Source organism: Culex quinquefasciatus, chromosome 3 (genome assembly GCF_015732765.1).
Source record: "Culex quinquefasciatus strain JHB chromosome 3, VPISU_Cqui_1.0_pri_paternal, whole genome shotgun sequence".
NCBI lineage: Eukaryota > Metazoa > Arthropoda > Insecta > Diptera > Culicidae > Culex > Culex quinquefasciatus.
In genome coordinates, this window is record NC_051863.1 from 186,298,191 (window position 1) to 186,312,432 (window position 14,242).

Consider the following 14,242-nt stretch of genomic DNA (forward strand, 5'->3'; position numbering starts at 1 on the left):
CATATCCACTGATGCTATACGCACATGATCCGGGGTCAAAATCCGACGACCTCTTGCTTGTTACGGCGGTAGACTCGTAGATCTTAACTCCAGGGAGTCCTTGGATGACCATGAACATCCCAACACATTCATATAGTAGTCTACCATATCCATTGATGCTATACGCACATGATCCGGGGTCAAAATCTCACGACCTTTTGCTTGTTACGGCGGTAGACTCGTAGATCTTAACACCAGGGAGTCCTCGGATGACCATGGACATCCCAACACATTCATACAGTAGTCTACCATATCCACTGATGCTATACGCACAAGATCCGGGGTCAAAATAAGACGACCTCTTGCTTGTTACGGCGGTAGACTCGTAGATCTTAACTCCAGGGAGTCCTTGGATGACCATGGACATCCCAACACATTCATATAGTAGTCTACCATATGCACTGATGCTATACGCACAAGATCCGGGGTCAAAATCCGACGACCTCTTGCTTGTTACGGCGGTAGACTCGTAGATCTTAACTCCAGAGAGTCCTTGGATGACCATGAACATCCCAACACATTCATATAGTAGTCTACCATATCCACTGATGCTATACGCACATGATCCGGGGTCAAAATCCGACGACCTCTTGCTTGTTACGGCGGTAGACTCGTAGATCTTAACTCCAGGGAGTCCTTGGATGACCATGAACATCCCAACACATTCATACAGTAGTCTACCATATCCACTGATGCTATACGCACATGATCCGGGGTCAAAATCCGACGACCTCTTGCATGTTACGGCGGTAGACTCGTAGATCTTAACTCCAGGGAGTCCTTGGATGACCATGAACATCCCAACACATTCATATAGTAGTCTACCATATCCATTGATGCTATACGCACATGATCCGGGGTCAAAATCTCACGACCTTGTGCTTGTTACGGCGGTAGACTCGTAGATCTTAACTCCAGGGAGTCCTTGGGTGACCATGGACATCCCGAAGTACCCATAGACCTTTGAGATACATAAAATTTTAGTAAACAAATAAATCAAAAATATGTTTTTAAAATAAATTAATTTTAAACTTTTAATATTTATTTTTATAATCGTACAAAAATGCTAGCTGTGGACCCCCGAGAACTTGACAACTTTTTATACATTTGTATTGGTTGTTTCCGTTGTGCTTAAAGGAAATGGCTATGCACCAGGCGCTTCCATATTCTTGTAGATGGCTCATATAATTGGGAGGAGACACATGGTTTTTTTAAATTGTTCGATTTTTTATGTTAAAAAATTTACCAGATTCGCATCAGTCCGCGTGGACATAAAATCAAATTCTGTCGATTGCATCGGATTCGGGGATGCCTTTTCTCTCAGGAACGGATGAGATATCGTCAATCCCTTGACACAAGTTTTGTTTTGTCGAGTAGTGTTATAAACGGCGTGATAAAATACATTGACAGTGAAACGTTTAGCTCACTAAACGAACAAGCTTAGTGTAAATCAATTAAAAAAAATGAAAAAAAAAACAGTTGAGAGGTCAAAACAAAACCATTGGTTGTTCTGATAGTGAAATCAATTCCAAACTAGATTTAACAAAAATGAAACTTTACGAAATTTAATAAATTCGTTAATTAAATTTCCATTTATTTCTCATACAATGCTCCCAAAAAGAACTAAAGACATAGATATTTTAAATGATACAAATTAATAGATATCCAATTTGTGCTCCTCTAAACCCAATTGCAAGATAAGAGAAGTGATAAATACTTGCACTTGCAGTACTGTCTCTGGTGGCGAGCAAGCTTCTAGAAATGCTCGATTAGTTTCCTCTGAGCATTGCATCGATTCAGTTGAGATTGAAAAAACCTTGTTCAAATTAAATTTCTGAAACTCAGTTAAAGATGGTTTCCCACGAAACATTTAAAACTTTAGGATATTTCTACGCAATTTTGGGAATTTTAGGATCAATTCTGCGAGTGGTGTCATCTGGCGTGCTTATTGGTGAAAAGGGTAACAATTTGAGTTTCTTTATTCTTAACTAATATATTATTATTATTTCAGCAATGAATACTGTCAATAAACCTTCAAACTGGAATTATTATCAGGATATTCCAACAAGTTTGGTTACGCTCGTATTTTTTCTTATTCTTATTGCTGGAATTTATCATGTAATTTTCTCAAATTAATGCCAAAATTTGCCAATGATTTTTTTTCTTTGTTCTTTCAGAAAACATCATTTTTGTCAAAATATACAAAGTGTTTCTCATCATTTCAAGTATTTTGATCCAACTTGTAATCGTTGCACATATTGGTCTCACGATTTTCTACGAACAAAAAACAGAAACCAGTGCACCGTTCCTACTTGAATTGATTGCAGGGCTCGCCGTATTTACAGGTAAATTTCGATTCTTATTTTGGCTACAGTCTTATCACACAATTAAACTACACCCTTTTCTACCTTTAAGGGCTCTTCCTGATGTTTAAATGTGGATTGTAAACGGTGTGATTGGGTACATTGAGCATGGAGTAAAACTGAAAGATTCTGAACCGAGACTAAAATACGAAGATGATCAGCAGATGAGGGTTAAATACGAAGCTGTTTTGACTAGGTTTTAGTGATTTTATTTTTGGATTTATAAAGTCACCCCCTCACAACCAAAAATTTAAAAAAATAGTTAACATTTTTTGTACGATCAAATCTCTTGCTTGTTACTAGCTTCTAAGTGATAAAACACTGTTTCATTTGAACTCTCTTCATGCTGTATGGCTCCAATTACTCCTTTGATGATCCACAAGCAGAGAAGATAGATGCCTGAAATAAAAAAATGGAATTTTGATGAGAGCAAAAGACAAAACCTCAATTTTAGCTAATCTAACCGATGAACATCACAAGTGCCGTGGCAAGGAGCTGTATGAAATCGTTAGATACTTTTTCATCCGTAAGCAATTTGAATAATACACCATATATTGTGCCAAATGTTAAACATGCTATAGCAAGCAGATATATAACATGATGAAACGCTTGATGTATTTTTACCAGGATAAGATTGTTCTGCGAAAAAATGGAAAAAAAGACTTATGTTTTGACCGATCAACCAATGAATTCTACAAACCTTACGAATTCCAACCAGTAAAATTATAAAGAAAATTAAAATAACGAAACTTATTGATGGTGAGATATAATATAAAATGTCGTGTGTGTTAGCTTTATCTGAAAAAGACAACTATTAGTTGAGTTAATTTTAAAATTTGTAAAAGTACTTACAATTGTAATAAATTCTATCCACAACATCGAAAAAAGTGCATATTGCCCCAAAATAGCCATAAACGTAGCCAAGAATTCGAAAATATTTAGGTGAAATTGTTATCATTATGACTGGTAAAAAAATACAACGCTACTTAAACTCCCACTCCTGGGCAAATCCAGGGAAATAAAAATTGTTTCAAAATATACACAACAACACAATACAAAACGCATAAACTCTGCTTGAAATAGACAATAGGCATCTGAACTTCCCTTTTTTAGTTCTCACTGCCTTGAAACACTATCAAAGATCTGTTTTTTGTTGGTTTGAGCAAAATTCATGGCAGGGCTAAGAATAGAGTTAATCAACTCATTTTTAACTAAAAACTAAAAACTAAAAACTAAAAACTAAAAACTAAAAACTAAAAACTAAAAACTAAAAACTAAAAACTAAAAACTAAAAACTAAAAACTAAAAACTAAAAACTAAAAACTAAAAACTAAAAACTAAAAACTAAAAACTAAAAACTAAAAAAAAACTAAAAACTAAAAACTAAAAACTAAAAACTAAAAACTAAAAACTAAAAACTAAAAACTAAAAACTAAAAACTAAAAACTAAAAACTAAAACTAAAAACTAAAAACTAAAAACTAAAAACTAAAAACTAAAAACTAAAAACTAAAAAAAAACTAAAAACTAAAAACTAAAAACTAAAACTAAAACTAAAAACTAAAAACTAAAACTAAAAACTAAAAACTAAAAACTAAAAACTAAAAACTAAAAACTAAAAACTAAAAACTAAAACTAAAAACTAAAAAAAAACTAAAAACTAAAAACTAAAAACTAAAAAAAAACTAAAAAAAAACTAAAAACTAAAAACTAAAAACTAAAAAAAAACTAAAAACTAAAAACTAAAAACTAAAAACTAAAAACTAAAACTAAAAACTAAAAACTAAAAAAAAACTAAAAACTAAAAACTAAAACTAAAAACTAAAAACTAAAAACTAAAAACTAAAAACTAAAAACTAAAAACTAAAACTAAAAACTAAAAACTAAAAACTAAAAACTAAAACTAAAAACTAAAAACTAAAAACTAAAACTAAAAACTAAAAACTAAAAACTAAAAACTAAAAACTAAAAACTAAAAACTAAAAACTAAAAACTAAAAACTAAAAACTAAAAACTAAAAACTAAAAACTAAAAACTAAAAACTAAAAACTAAAAACTAAAAACTAAAAAAAAACTAAAAACTAAAAACTAAAAACTAAAAACTAAAAACTAAAACTAAAAACTAAAAACTAAAAACTAAAAACTAAAAAAAACTAAAAACTAAAAACTAAAAAAAAACTAAAAACTAAAAACTAAAAACTAAAAACTAAAAACTAAAAAAAACTAAAAACTAAAAACTAAAAACTAAAACTAAAAACTAAAAAAAACTAAAAACTAAAAACTAAAAACTAAAAACTAAAAACTAAAACTAAAAACTAAAAACTAAAAACTAAAAACTAAAAACTAAAAACTAAAACTAAAAACTAAAAACTAAAAACTAAAAACTAAAAACTAAAAACTAAAAACTAAAACTAAAAACTAAAAACTAAAAAAAAACTAAAAACTAAAAACTAAAAACTAAAAACTAAAAACTAAAAACTAAAAACTAAAAACTAAAAACTAAAAAAAAACTAAAAACTAAAACTAAAAACTAAAAACTAAAAACTAAAAACTAAAAACTAAAAACTAAAAACTAAAAACTAAAAACTAAAAACTAAAAACTAAAAACTAAAAACTAAAAACTAAAAACTAAAAACTAAAAAAAAACTAAAAACTAAAAACTAAAAACTAAAAACTAAAAACTAAAACTAAAAACTAAAAACTAAAAACTAAAAACTAAAAAAAAACTAAAAACTAAAAACTAAAAACTAAAAACTAAAAACTAAAAACTAAAAACTAAAAACTAAAAACTAAAAACTAAAACTAAAAACTAAAAACTAAAAACTAAAAACTAAAAACTAAAAACTAAAAACTAAAAACTAAAACTAAAAACTAAAAACTAAAAACTAAAAACTAAAAACTAAAAACTAAAAACTAAAAACTAAAAACTAAAAACTAAAAACTAAAAACTAAAAACTAAAAACTAAAAACTAAAAAAAAACTAAAAACTAAAAACTAAAAACTAAAAACTAAAACTAAAAACTAAAACTAAAAACTAAAAACTAAAACTAAAAACTAAAAACTAAAAACTAAAACTAAAAACTAAAACTAAAAACTAAAAACTAAAAACTAAAAACTAAAAACTAAAAACTAAAAACTAAAAACTAAAAACTAAAAACTAAAAACTAAAAACTAAAAACTAAAAACTAAAAACTAAAAACTAAAAACTAAAAACTAAAAACTAAAAACTAAAAACTAAAAACTAAAAACTAAAAACTAAAAACTAAAAACTTTAAGTTAAGGTTCAAATAATCAAAATATAAAGCTCTTCAAAAATATTTTTTTAAAGTGGGCAATCATGTGCACTAATTAGGCTGGTACAAATATTTTTAAAAGTTTTTGTCACCCCCTTCAAAATTGGCCCGAAAAATCAGGGGGCAAAAAAAAATTTACAATAAACTTCAAAATTTCAATGAAAATTCAAGTGCAACCAACTGAAATCAAATTAAAATACATTCTTCTGCATTCAAAATCATTTTTAGCATGTTCGGGTTTATTAAAAAATCTTAAGATTTTTTGAAAATTTTCGATGCAAAATCTTATTTTTCGATACAATTTTTGTTTTTGTCAGGTCTTAGATTTTTTGAAAACTAATGATTGCAAAACAACTGAACTAGTGTAAAATGCATTTTAAAACACTTTTTTCATTTAATTGTGAATACTATGGCTTGTTATTTAAATTTTTATATTTTTTTATTTTTGCCCCCTTGACCTCGGTCAGGGCCGAGGGACAAAAACTTTTTTTAAAAATTGCATCGGCCTTAAAAAAAATGAAAAACTGCGACTATTTTCAAACAAATTACCTATAAATGGCTATCGAGATTCACTAAAGTACTTTTTGGTTGCAAATTTGATTTCACATCGAAAAATAAAGTTGAAACTTTTTTGCCGACCAATATTTCGATTTTTTCAAAAAAAAAACAGTATTGATTAAAAAATTCATAACTCGGTCAAAGATTTTTTGCACAACCTGGAAATTTTTTGAAAAGTTGATGTCCTCTTAAACATATAAAAATATAAAAAAAATAAATATAAATAGTGTTTTTTTGCAAATCAAGTTTTAGTGACAAAAAGTTAAATAAAAAATCACCAAATTTTTTTTATCATGTACCAATTTTTTGAGTGATACGCGATGCGTTAAAACTTCAAAATCCTTCTGAAAAAATGTGTTACCACTACCAACAACTAGAATAACAACAATCCAGCAGCATCATCAATCAATACTCGCACATGTTGCACAGACGCCGGCCTTAGTGACATCATCAACGTGACGCTCTCTTTTGTTGACAAACATAGAAACAAAACCCCGATCATCGCGTGAACACTTTCGGCGTCTGCGTTCTTTCATTCTGTTTTAGTAACCTGGGTTTCTGGTGCGTAGTATTCAGTGCGATTAGTGAATCAGTTCGGTTCGGATTGGTGAAAGCAGCGTGTGTGGAATTTTGGGTTGCTTCTTCTCTATTAATTTAACTACCAAAATGGTTTCCCATGAAGGATTTCGCATTCTTGGCTACGTGTACGCCATCTTGGGCACGTTGGGCTCCTTTTTTGAGGCGATTCAGGGCGCGCTAGTGATTGGTAAGGTGGTGCAGGTTTGATGCGGAATCGGATGGAATTTCAAAACTCTATGTTTATTTCTGTTGCGATTTTAAGGTGCGGAACATGTAAACGAAACCGTTCAGTACGCTTCACTGCCAGGGAGTCTGATTGCGTTGGTGTTTTTCGTCATTTTGCTGGTTGGAATTTGGCAGGTCTGTTTTTGTTGTCTGATTAATTTGAATCATTAAAAATTTGCATATTTTACAGAGCCATCTTACTTTGGTGAAAATATACCGTGTTTTCCTAATAGTCACCAACGTGGCAGCAATATGCTGTATTTGCATTGGTTTAGTAGTGCTAATAGGGCTGATGATATTTACCGACGAGCAAATGGAACTGGGTGGCCTCGCAGTGTTTGGACTTCTAGTACTACTGGCAGTTTTAATAGGTTTGTTTCAAATGCGATGGAGATTATCGATGAATCAACACTCAACGAACTTTCTTCCATTTTAGGTCTCTATTTGCTCTTTCTATGGATTGTGAATGGCGTTATTGCAGCCATTCAGAATGAGAGAACGGGAACGAACGGAGCCGTGCTCTATAAGCCCGATGTTAACGTCAAACCGAACAACCCATACTACGCTCCGGTTTAAATTTAGCTTCCATGTGTGCCATCAAAGTGAAGAGCTCCTATCACTGTCGTAAACTGTGTTTTTGGAATGCTTTATTACATTTAACGTAGACGTCCATTTCAAAATAGCATTTATATATATTTTTTTTTCAATTATTTGAAAAGGAAATTAAAATTAAGATACAGCTTCAATGGATACGCAAATTATAATCATACTTATTTCCATTACCATATTGTAGCTTCTAAACAATGTACTGTAGACTTTCGAATTGAGATATTTAAACTGCACATCCTATGCCAAAAATTAGATTACATTGAACAAAAAACAAAGAACAGATCAGCTGGCACTTTTGGTGCATTTTTCTACAGTTAAACATTTGAAATCTAGACTTATTTTATCTGCTAAAGTTGTTTAAACAGTCTAGTATACTCATAAAAAACGAATGGTACCCCTAGTACCACCAAGCACATTGATTAAATACCTCTAGAATAACATGTTATCTACATTACCTTTTGGTAAATCATAAAAGAGAATAACTTATTAACATTAATTGCTACGTTACTTAAAACAATTTTCGCAACATTTCGTACGTAAAATAAATATGGATATTCCACCAAATAAACTAAGTTAGTTTAATTATGAATAAGGATCTGGTTTGGAAAACAATTCAAATTTATTTATTTTTCCCCAGAAACACGTGCTCTTTGAATTTTTTCTAAAAATATTTAGACAGTGCCGAATGGTTTTTCTCCAAGGTTTGTATGGAGAATAAGTGCGGTTTCAATCTCCTACATATTTCATGCAATTTTTAAGTTGTAGGCAAGAGCGATGAACATCACTTTTCTCTACCCCAACTCCCAAAAAAATTCTAGAAGAAGAAAAAATCCTTAAAGTTTGATTTTCAACTAAATTTCAACAAAGCCAAAAAAATCTGCTTTCCATTTGCAACAACCACTTAATTTTGTGATCTGCACCAAAACGTCAATAATCTCTGGTTGCCTTGAAATGGAAAACATATTTGAGAATGCAACGTTTCCGATTTTTTTTTATTTGAAGCATTCAGAACAATGTTTCAATTGAATCAGTTCGAGGAAACCCTATTTCCTTGATCTGTTCAATGTTCAGTTTGATTTTATATGTCTCAAATAAAAATACACTCAACCCCCGGTGGTTGGTCACTTTTTCGTGTGGCTCTTTTTTAGTTTGAACCCCGTTGGTTGGTCAAAGTCAAACTAAAAAGTGACGAGCTGTCACTGTTTACACGGCGCTCATTTGCACTATCAAAACAAACGTTTGATAGTGTGTGTGAACTCCGTGTAAAAGGGGTGTCAAACTAAAATGTGACCCCGTTCGTTTGACAACAGTTGGTGTCAAACCATCGGGGATTGAGTGTAATTCATTAAAATAAAAACAATGAAATATAACATAAAAATCATAAATTCCCTTTTCCACTTATTCATTAAAACCTCTTAAGCATTCAAAAATTTCAGTTCTTCCTTTCGTGTAACAAGAAGAATGAACTTTTTGCCTGGTGCACATTTTTGTAAAATTTCGCACGACGCACGAGCATGTGTCGATTGAGACTAACTTCTTCTTTTTTCAACTGGCGAATCAGTTCATCGCGTGTGCTTGTGATTTGAAAACAAACTGTTCATTATCGTGTCCCAAAAAAACACGAAGTCGAGGAAATAAATGTGCTCAGCCATGAAATGATGGCCGTTTAAAACCTTGATTTCACTTTTCCGGTAGGTACTTTTTTCAATATTTTCCCTCGTTATTGAATACACAAATTTTCTCATTTATTCATCATTGGCATACAATATAAAGGGAAACTTAAGACTTATTGAGATGAAGTATAGCCTCATTTCAATTTATTTTCTATTTTTTTAATATAATAAGCTCATCTTCTAATACTTAAGCCACCAGGGTGTTTTTGCTCATAGCACACTACGTGCTAAATCAATCAATAGCTTTCAGTAAATAAATCATGTTTAGAGATCAATAGGTTTCAGTAAATAAATCATGTTTAGAGATTTTTGCATTAAAGCCAATCGATGCACGTTTGTTGTTAAAATAACCTTGAAGATCGTTTGTTAAAATTATTGAGAGTAGGGGAGAGTGGGGGGACTTCGATTTTTTGTATCGCACCTAACTCTGTCAATTTCTCACAAAACTATTAACATGAATTGAAAGCTTGAACATTCAACTACACCCAAAATTCAGAGTCGAGAAAATCGTTCTCTCAAAATTTATTGAGGGCTCAGTGCCAAAATCGATAGAATAATGGTACCAACTCACACCATCATAACAAATGAGTTCATTCGTTAGTTGAATCAATAAATCTCCAACAAGTGTCATACATCGACTTCTGACTTCTCCTTGGTCACCAAGCTGTGGTGGCCGAGGCAGCTAAGTCATTGGATTGGTTTGTCAAAGGTCTCTGGTTCGATTCCCGTTGTCGACACTTTTGGTTTTTTGTTTGACGGATGAACTTTTTTTGCAAATGAACCTCGAGAGAATAGTTCTATCGCCCATTTCGAGCTGTGTTCTCTGCGTCCATAAATGGTACCACTATTCTCTCGACTCGAAACAATCATTCTCTCGGACTAGCGCTGCCAGTTTTGGGTGTATGTTTGGCTGATAAGGGCATTTGATCATAAGAACTCTTCGAATCATGCCAAGCGCTTGAAAAAAAACTAAACAAGCATTTTTTAAAATGTTAGGGGTAACTAGATCCCCCTTTCAACAATTTGAAGAAATTTTAAGCATTTTTTTTTTCTTACTCATTCAAACTTTTGATTTCTATCAGTTACAGCTATTCCTTATAAAAGCTATACGTTTGTGTTCAAAATATAACATGTTTAGTATGTAAAATATTTAAAAACTTAAAATATTGAGCGTGTTTCCAAAGGCTGGTAATTTTTGTTTACAAAACATTTGAAAAATGCAGTAAGTCATTTACAACTATACTGAAGGAAACCATGTACGAAAAATCAAACCAATTAATTAAGCTTAAGGCTGATGACTATAAGAATGCAGGGATCAAGTCTCCATAAACGCACTTTTTTGAACAACTGATTGTAAACATTGTAAGCATGGAGAAAAAAGAGTTCCCAAAATCGTGAACAAGCGTTCATGAAAATGGGAACCACGAACAAAGTGTTCAAATGCCATGGTACGTTTTCCAAAATCGTACCATGGGATTTGAACACTTTGTTCGTGGTTCCCATTTTCATGAACGCTTATTCACTTCTCTTTTCTCCGTGTGACGATAAATTTAACGTCACATGCGTAAGTACTGTGAATACAAAGAGACGAGTTGATATTCATAGTAATGCATACTGCTAAAACGCTCAACCAAACCACAAACCACAACAAATGCGTAATTGTTTTGTAGTTAATAAGTTTATCAAACAAATCACGCATTAATTATATTTTTTGAATAAATTTTAAGTGTTTTCTTTACATATCAAAACAAAAAAAAAGATCTCTTGGATGTTTTTGCAGTACTTTTTTTTTAAAAATGTGTACCTAAATCCAACTTCAATCCAAACATTTTTTTAATTTTTTTCTTTGTTTTCTACATTGAGTATGAGTCATTTTTGCACAACTTTTTTCACTCTATTTTTACTTCAATTAATAATTTTGTTCTATACGCTGTACATTTTCTTCGCAATTATTTCCATAAGTTGTAAGATGGAATTATATACCAAACAGAGATTATCTACCAAATAAAGCGAACATTTGGAGTGAACACACTTATCATAAGCTCTGCAAAACAAGTTCTCTCCCTTCAAAAGATTCACTTAGGGGAGTTTGGGGTAATATGGACAGTGGGGGTAATTTGGACACCCCTTTAAAAATCACGTTTTCTTCGGATATAAAGTGAAAACGGCAATTTAAGTGATAAGGCTAGTACTAGTAATGGTCTAGGAGTATGGACAAACCAAAAAAGTTGGAATAGGTTAAGTAGTTTTGGTATAATGTGTAAAAGTTTCCAAAGGCCGGTTGGCACTGCCTTAAATTCTAATATTTGAAGGTTAGGAAATAAGGTTTTGCAGGGTTATATGGCAAAAAAGTGGACATTTTTGTTTAAGGGGGTTGCTTGGACGATGCCTGAGATATGTACGCATAAAAATTGTGCATTTTATCCATTTTTATCATCAAAAATCGCAATTTATGATAGAATATGCTATGGGGGTAATTTGGACATGGCTTATGAGGTAATTTGGACATACCTGAAAGTCTACCTGTCAGGCAACAAAAAGTAACTTTCATGGTTGGATGAGTGTTTAAAGAGATTTAGATAAATTTAGTGGGATTTAATATGTCAAAACAATCAAAAATGAATGTGAACAATGAGAACTTTCACAAAACCCCTATTTTTTCATTTAGATAAATTTATTCCAATATTCGAATTGATGAAAATCTGATTACTGTACATTTGGCGTTCAACAAGATTCTAATGTTGATTGCTTTTAATTAACTTCTTTTACATTTCTAATTTCTATGCTGGTTTACAAAAATATTTAAATTTGAAGGGCTACAGAATGTAAAAATTAAAAAAATGATATTTTCAGGCTAATAAATTCTATATGAAGATTGATTTATATAAACATAAATGATACCTTAATCACTAAAAACAAGTATAGTGTGCCTGCTCCAGCATCAATGTTTAAATCATTTCAGTATTAATGATTAAATTATGTATACTACACTGAACTATTTGTTATCTTCCTATTGAATTATAGTTCTATCACAAAATCATTATTTAAACCATTGATGAAATATTGTGAGCAACACTTCAAAATATAAAGCAATTACAAAACCAGGTTGAAGGATAAAAAACATGCTCAAAAAATCAAATGTTAAACTTATTCTTCAACATGTGTCCAAATTACCCCACAAAAGGTGTTCATATTACCCCACAAGGCATGTCCAAATTACCCCACAAGGCATGTCCAAATTACCCCATAGGGGTGTTCATATTACCCCCCACACAAAAATGTGGGGGGTAATTTGGACACCTTTTAACTTTTGCGATGAAAATGGGGTTTTCATCAAAATTTATCGAAATGAATGACATTTTTCCATTCAAATATGGTCTCTTTTATCCTCTGTTGTCATCCACATTCCTTTAAAATATCCATACAGCCCGTAACAGAGCAATTTCCTTAGGGTGTCCAAATTACCCCACACTCCCCTATAAAAAGCTAAATGCACAAACTTAATCTATGACAAATCTTTAAAAATTTCTATGAAAATTAATTTTTAAATTTCCATTTAACAAAATCATCTTATTTCGTGAAAATTTCAGGCGACTCAGAAAATATCTGAATTATTCTTAATGGACAAGATTTCAAGACATTGAAATATTTCTTGAATAAACCAAGGTTGCCATTGCAATCGTAGTTCAAAAATGTTACAGAAATGCTCCAAATCACGACCTCTGAATGCTTAATTTCATCTACTGTTTAACAACGAATCTTAAGAAAAAGAACTTTTTTCAACTGCATCAAGTTATTCAGTGTAAATTTTGGTACAGTTTTGTTTAAATGTTCTTTTCCTTCAATGGTTAATTCCACGCTTTTCAACTTAAGTATTTTACATAAAATGGCTTTTGGTTGAAATATTTGTTGAACTTAGTTAATTAAATTATTGGTTTTTTATTATTATTATTTCACAAGATTTCGCGGAAATTAGCAGATTTTACGAATTACATAAAAAAGTAAATCTTTCCCAGTTCCTGAGGGGAACACCCTTGAAGAGTATCGGGGCCGGCATTTACAAAGCGGATTCAGTGGCAGTTTTATTTTCAACTTAATGTTAACATGTTAAGGTTAATGTTAACATTCCATAGGTCGCCTCCCTAAGGTGTCGTGATAAGGTCCAGTTTGTGACGATACACTACCTTCCCTTTACTAAGCAATCGATTCCAGAAGGGAAAAGATCACCAGTTGTGTTGGTCCGAGCCGGGATTTGAACCCCGATCTACCGCTTACGAGGCGGAAGCGTTATCACTGGGCTACGTGGCTCGGTCAACGGTCAACTACATGCAGCCCGTGAAATAGTGAAAATTCAATAACCCTAATTAACTAACCCTTATGTTTGTCCATCATTTGAAAAATGAGCCCATTTTTTCCCACGACTTCTTTTTTTTGGGACACGCTACAGTGTTTATGATGCAAAGACAGTTCACGACGTGTCAACAGTGTTCATCGCATCGAACAGCAAATTTAACGGCGCGTCGGCGTACGCTTTGTGTCAACCGTTTGAGATTTATTTACTTGCATTTAAGCAATAACGTGCAGTTTTATTTTCCTTTTTTTAAATGGGTTCTCTTCAAGGCTACTTGTATGCTGTTGTTGAAATTTTGATTGAAATTTATCAAGGATAGTAAGAAGAAATTTTACTAGGTGAGCTTTAGCTTTTATGATTTATGTGATGTAATATTTTTTTTTCGAAATCGTTTTAAGAAGTCAAAGCAAATATAGGCATAGTTAAGTACGGTACATAAGTTGTTTACTGAATGCTTTTGATTGAGTTTTTATTTGAAAACTATTTTTTTTCAGAAAATCTTACCTTATTTCAGGGACTGTATATAAATTGATGGTTAAAGCTTAAAATGATA

The 14,242-nt window shown here is 31.5% G+C and overlaps 1 protein-coding gene and 1 long non-coding RNA gene across 2 annotated transcripts; one reads left to right on the forward strand and one right to left on the reverse strand.

Annotated features, from left to right (window-relative positions):
* Nucleotides 1-2,627: 2,627 nt before the first annotated feature.
* Nucleotides 2,628-3,501, reverse strand: LOC119769419. Its single transcript, XR_005278335.1, has 4 exons — nucleotides 3,255-3,501; nucleotides 3,103-3,200; nucleotides 2,867-3,041; nucleotides 2,628-2,801 (listed from the first exon to the last, which is right to left on the reverse strand). It is a non-coding gene; the product is annotated as an uncharacterized LOC119769419 (long non-coding RNA).
* Nucleotides 3,502-6,755: 3,254 nt separating this feature from the next.
* LOC119769416 lies at nucleotides 6,756-7,730 on the forward strand. The gene is made up of 4 exons (XM_038261772.1): nucleotides 6,756-7,018; nucleotides 7,094-7,191; nucleotides 7,247-7,427; nucleotides 7,493-7,730. The coding sequence occupies exons 1-4, from the start codon at nucleotides 6,919-6,921 to the stop codon at nucleotides 7,630-7,632; spliced, it is 519 nt and encodes a 172-aa protein (XP_038117700.1). The 5' UTR covers nucleotides 6,756-6,918; the 3' UTR covers nucleotides 7,633-7,730.
* The last annotated feature ends 6,512 nt before the right edge of the window (nucleotides 7,731-14,242 follow it).

Bases quoted from the DNA above. Each gene is read 5' to 3' on its own strand.
- LOC119769416 (XM_038261772.1), top strand. From the start codon at position 6,919: ATGGTTTCCCATGAAGGATTTCGCATTCTTGGCTACGTGTACGCCATC. The intron at 7,019-7,093 runs GTAAGGTGGTGC...TGCGATTTTAAG, and splicing joins TCAGGGCGCGCTAGTGATTG to GTGCGGAACATGTAAACGAA. The intron at 7,428-7,492 runs GTTTGTTTCAAA...CTTCCATTTTAG, and splicing joins ACTACTGGCAGTTTTAATAG to GTCTCTATTTGCTCTTTCTA.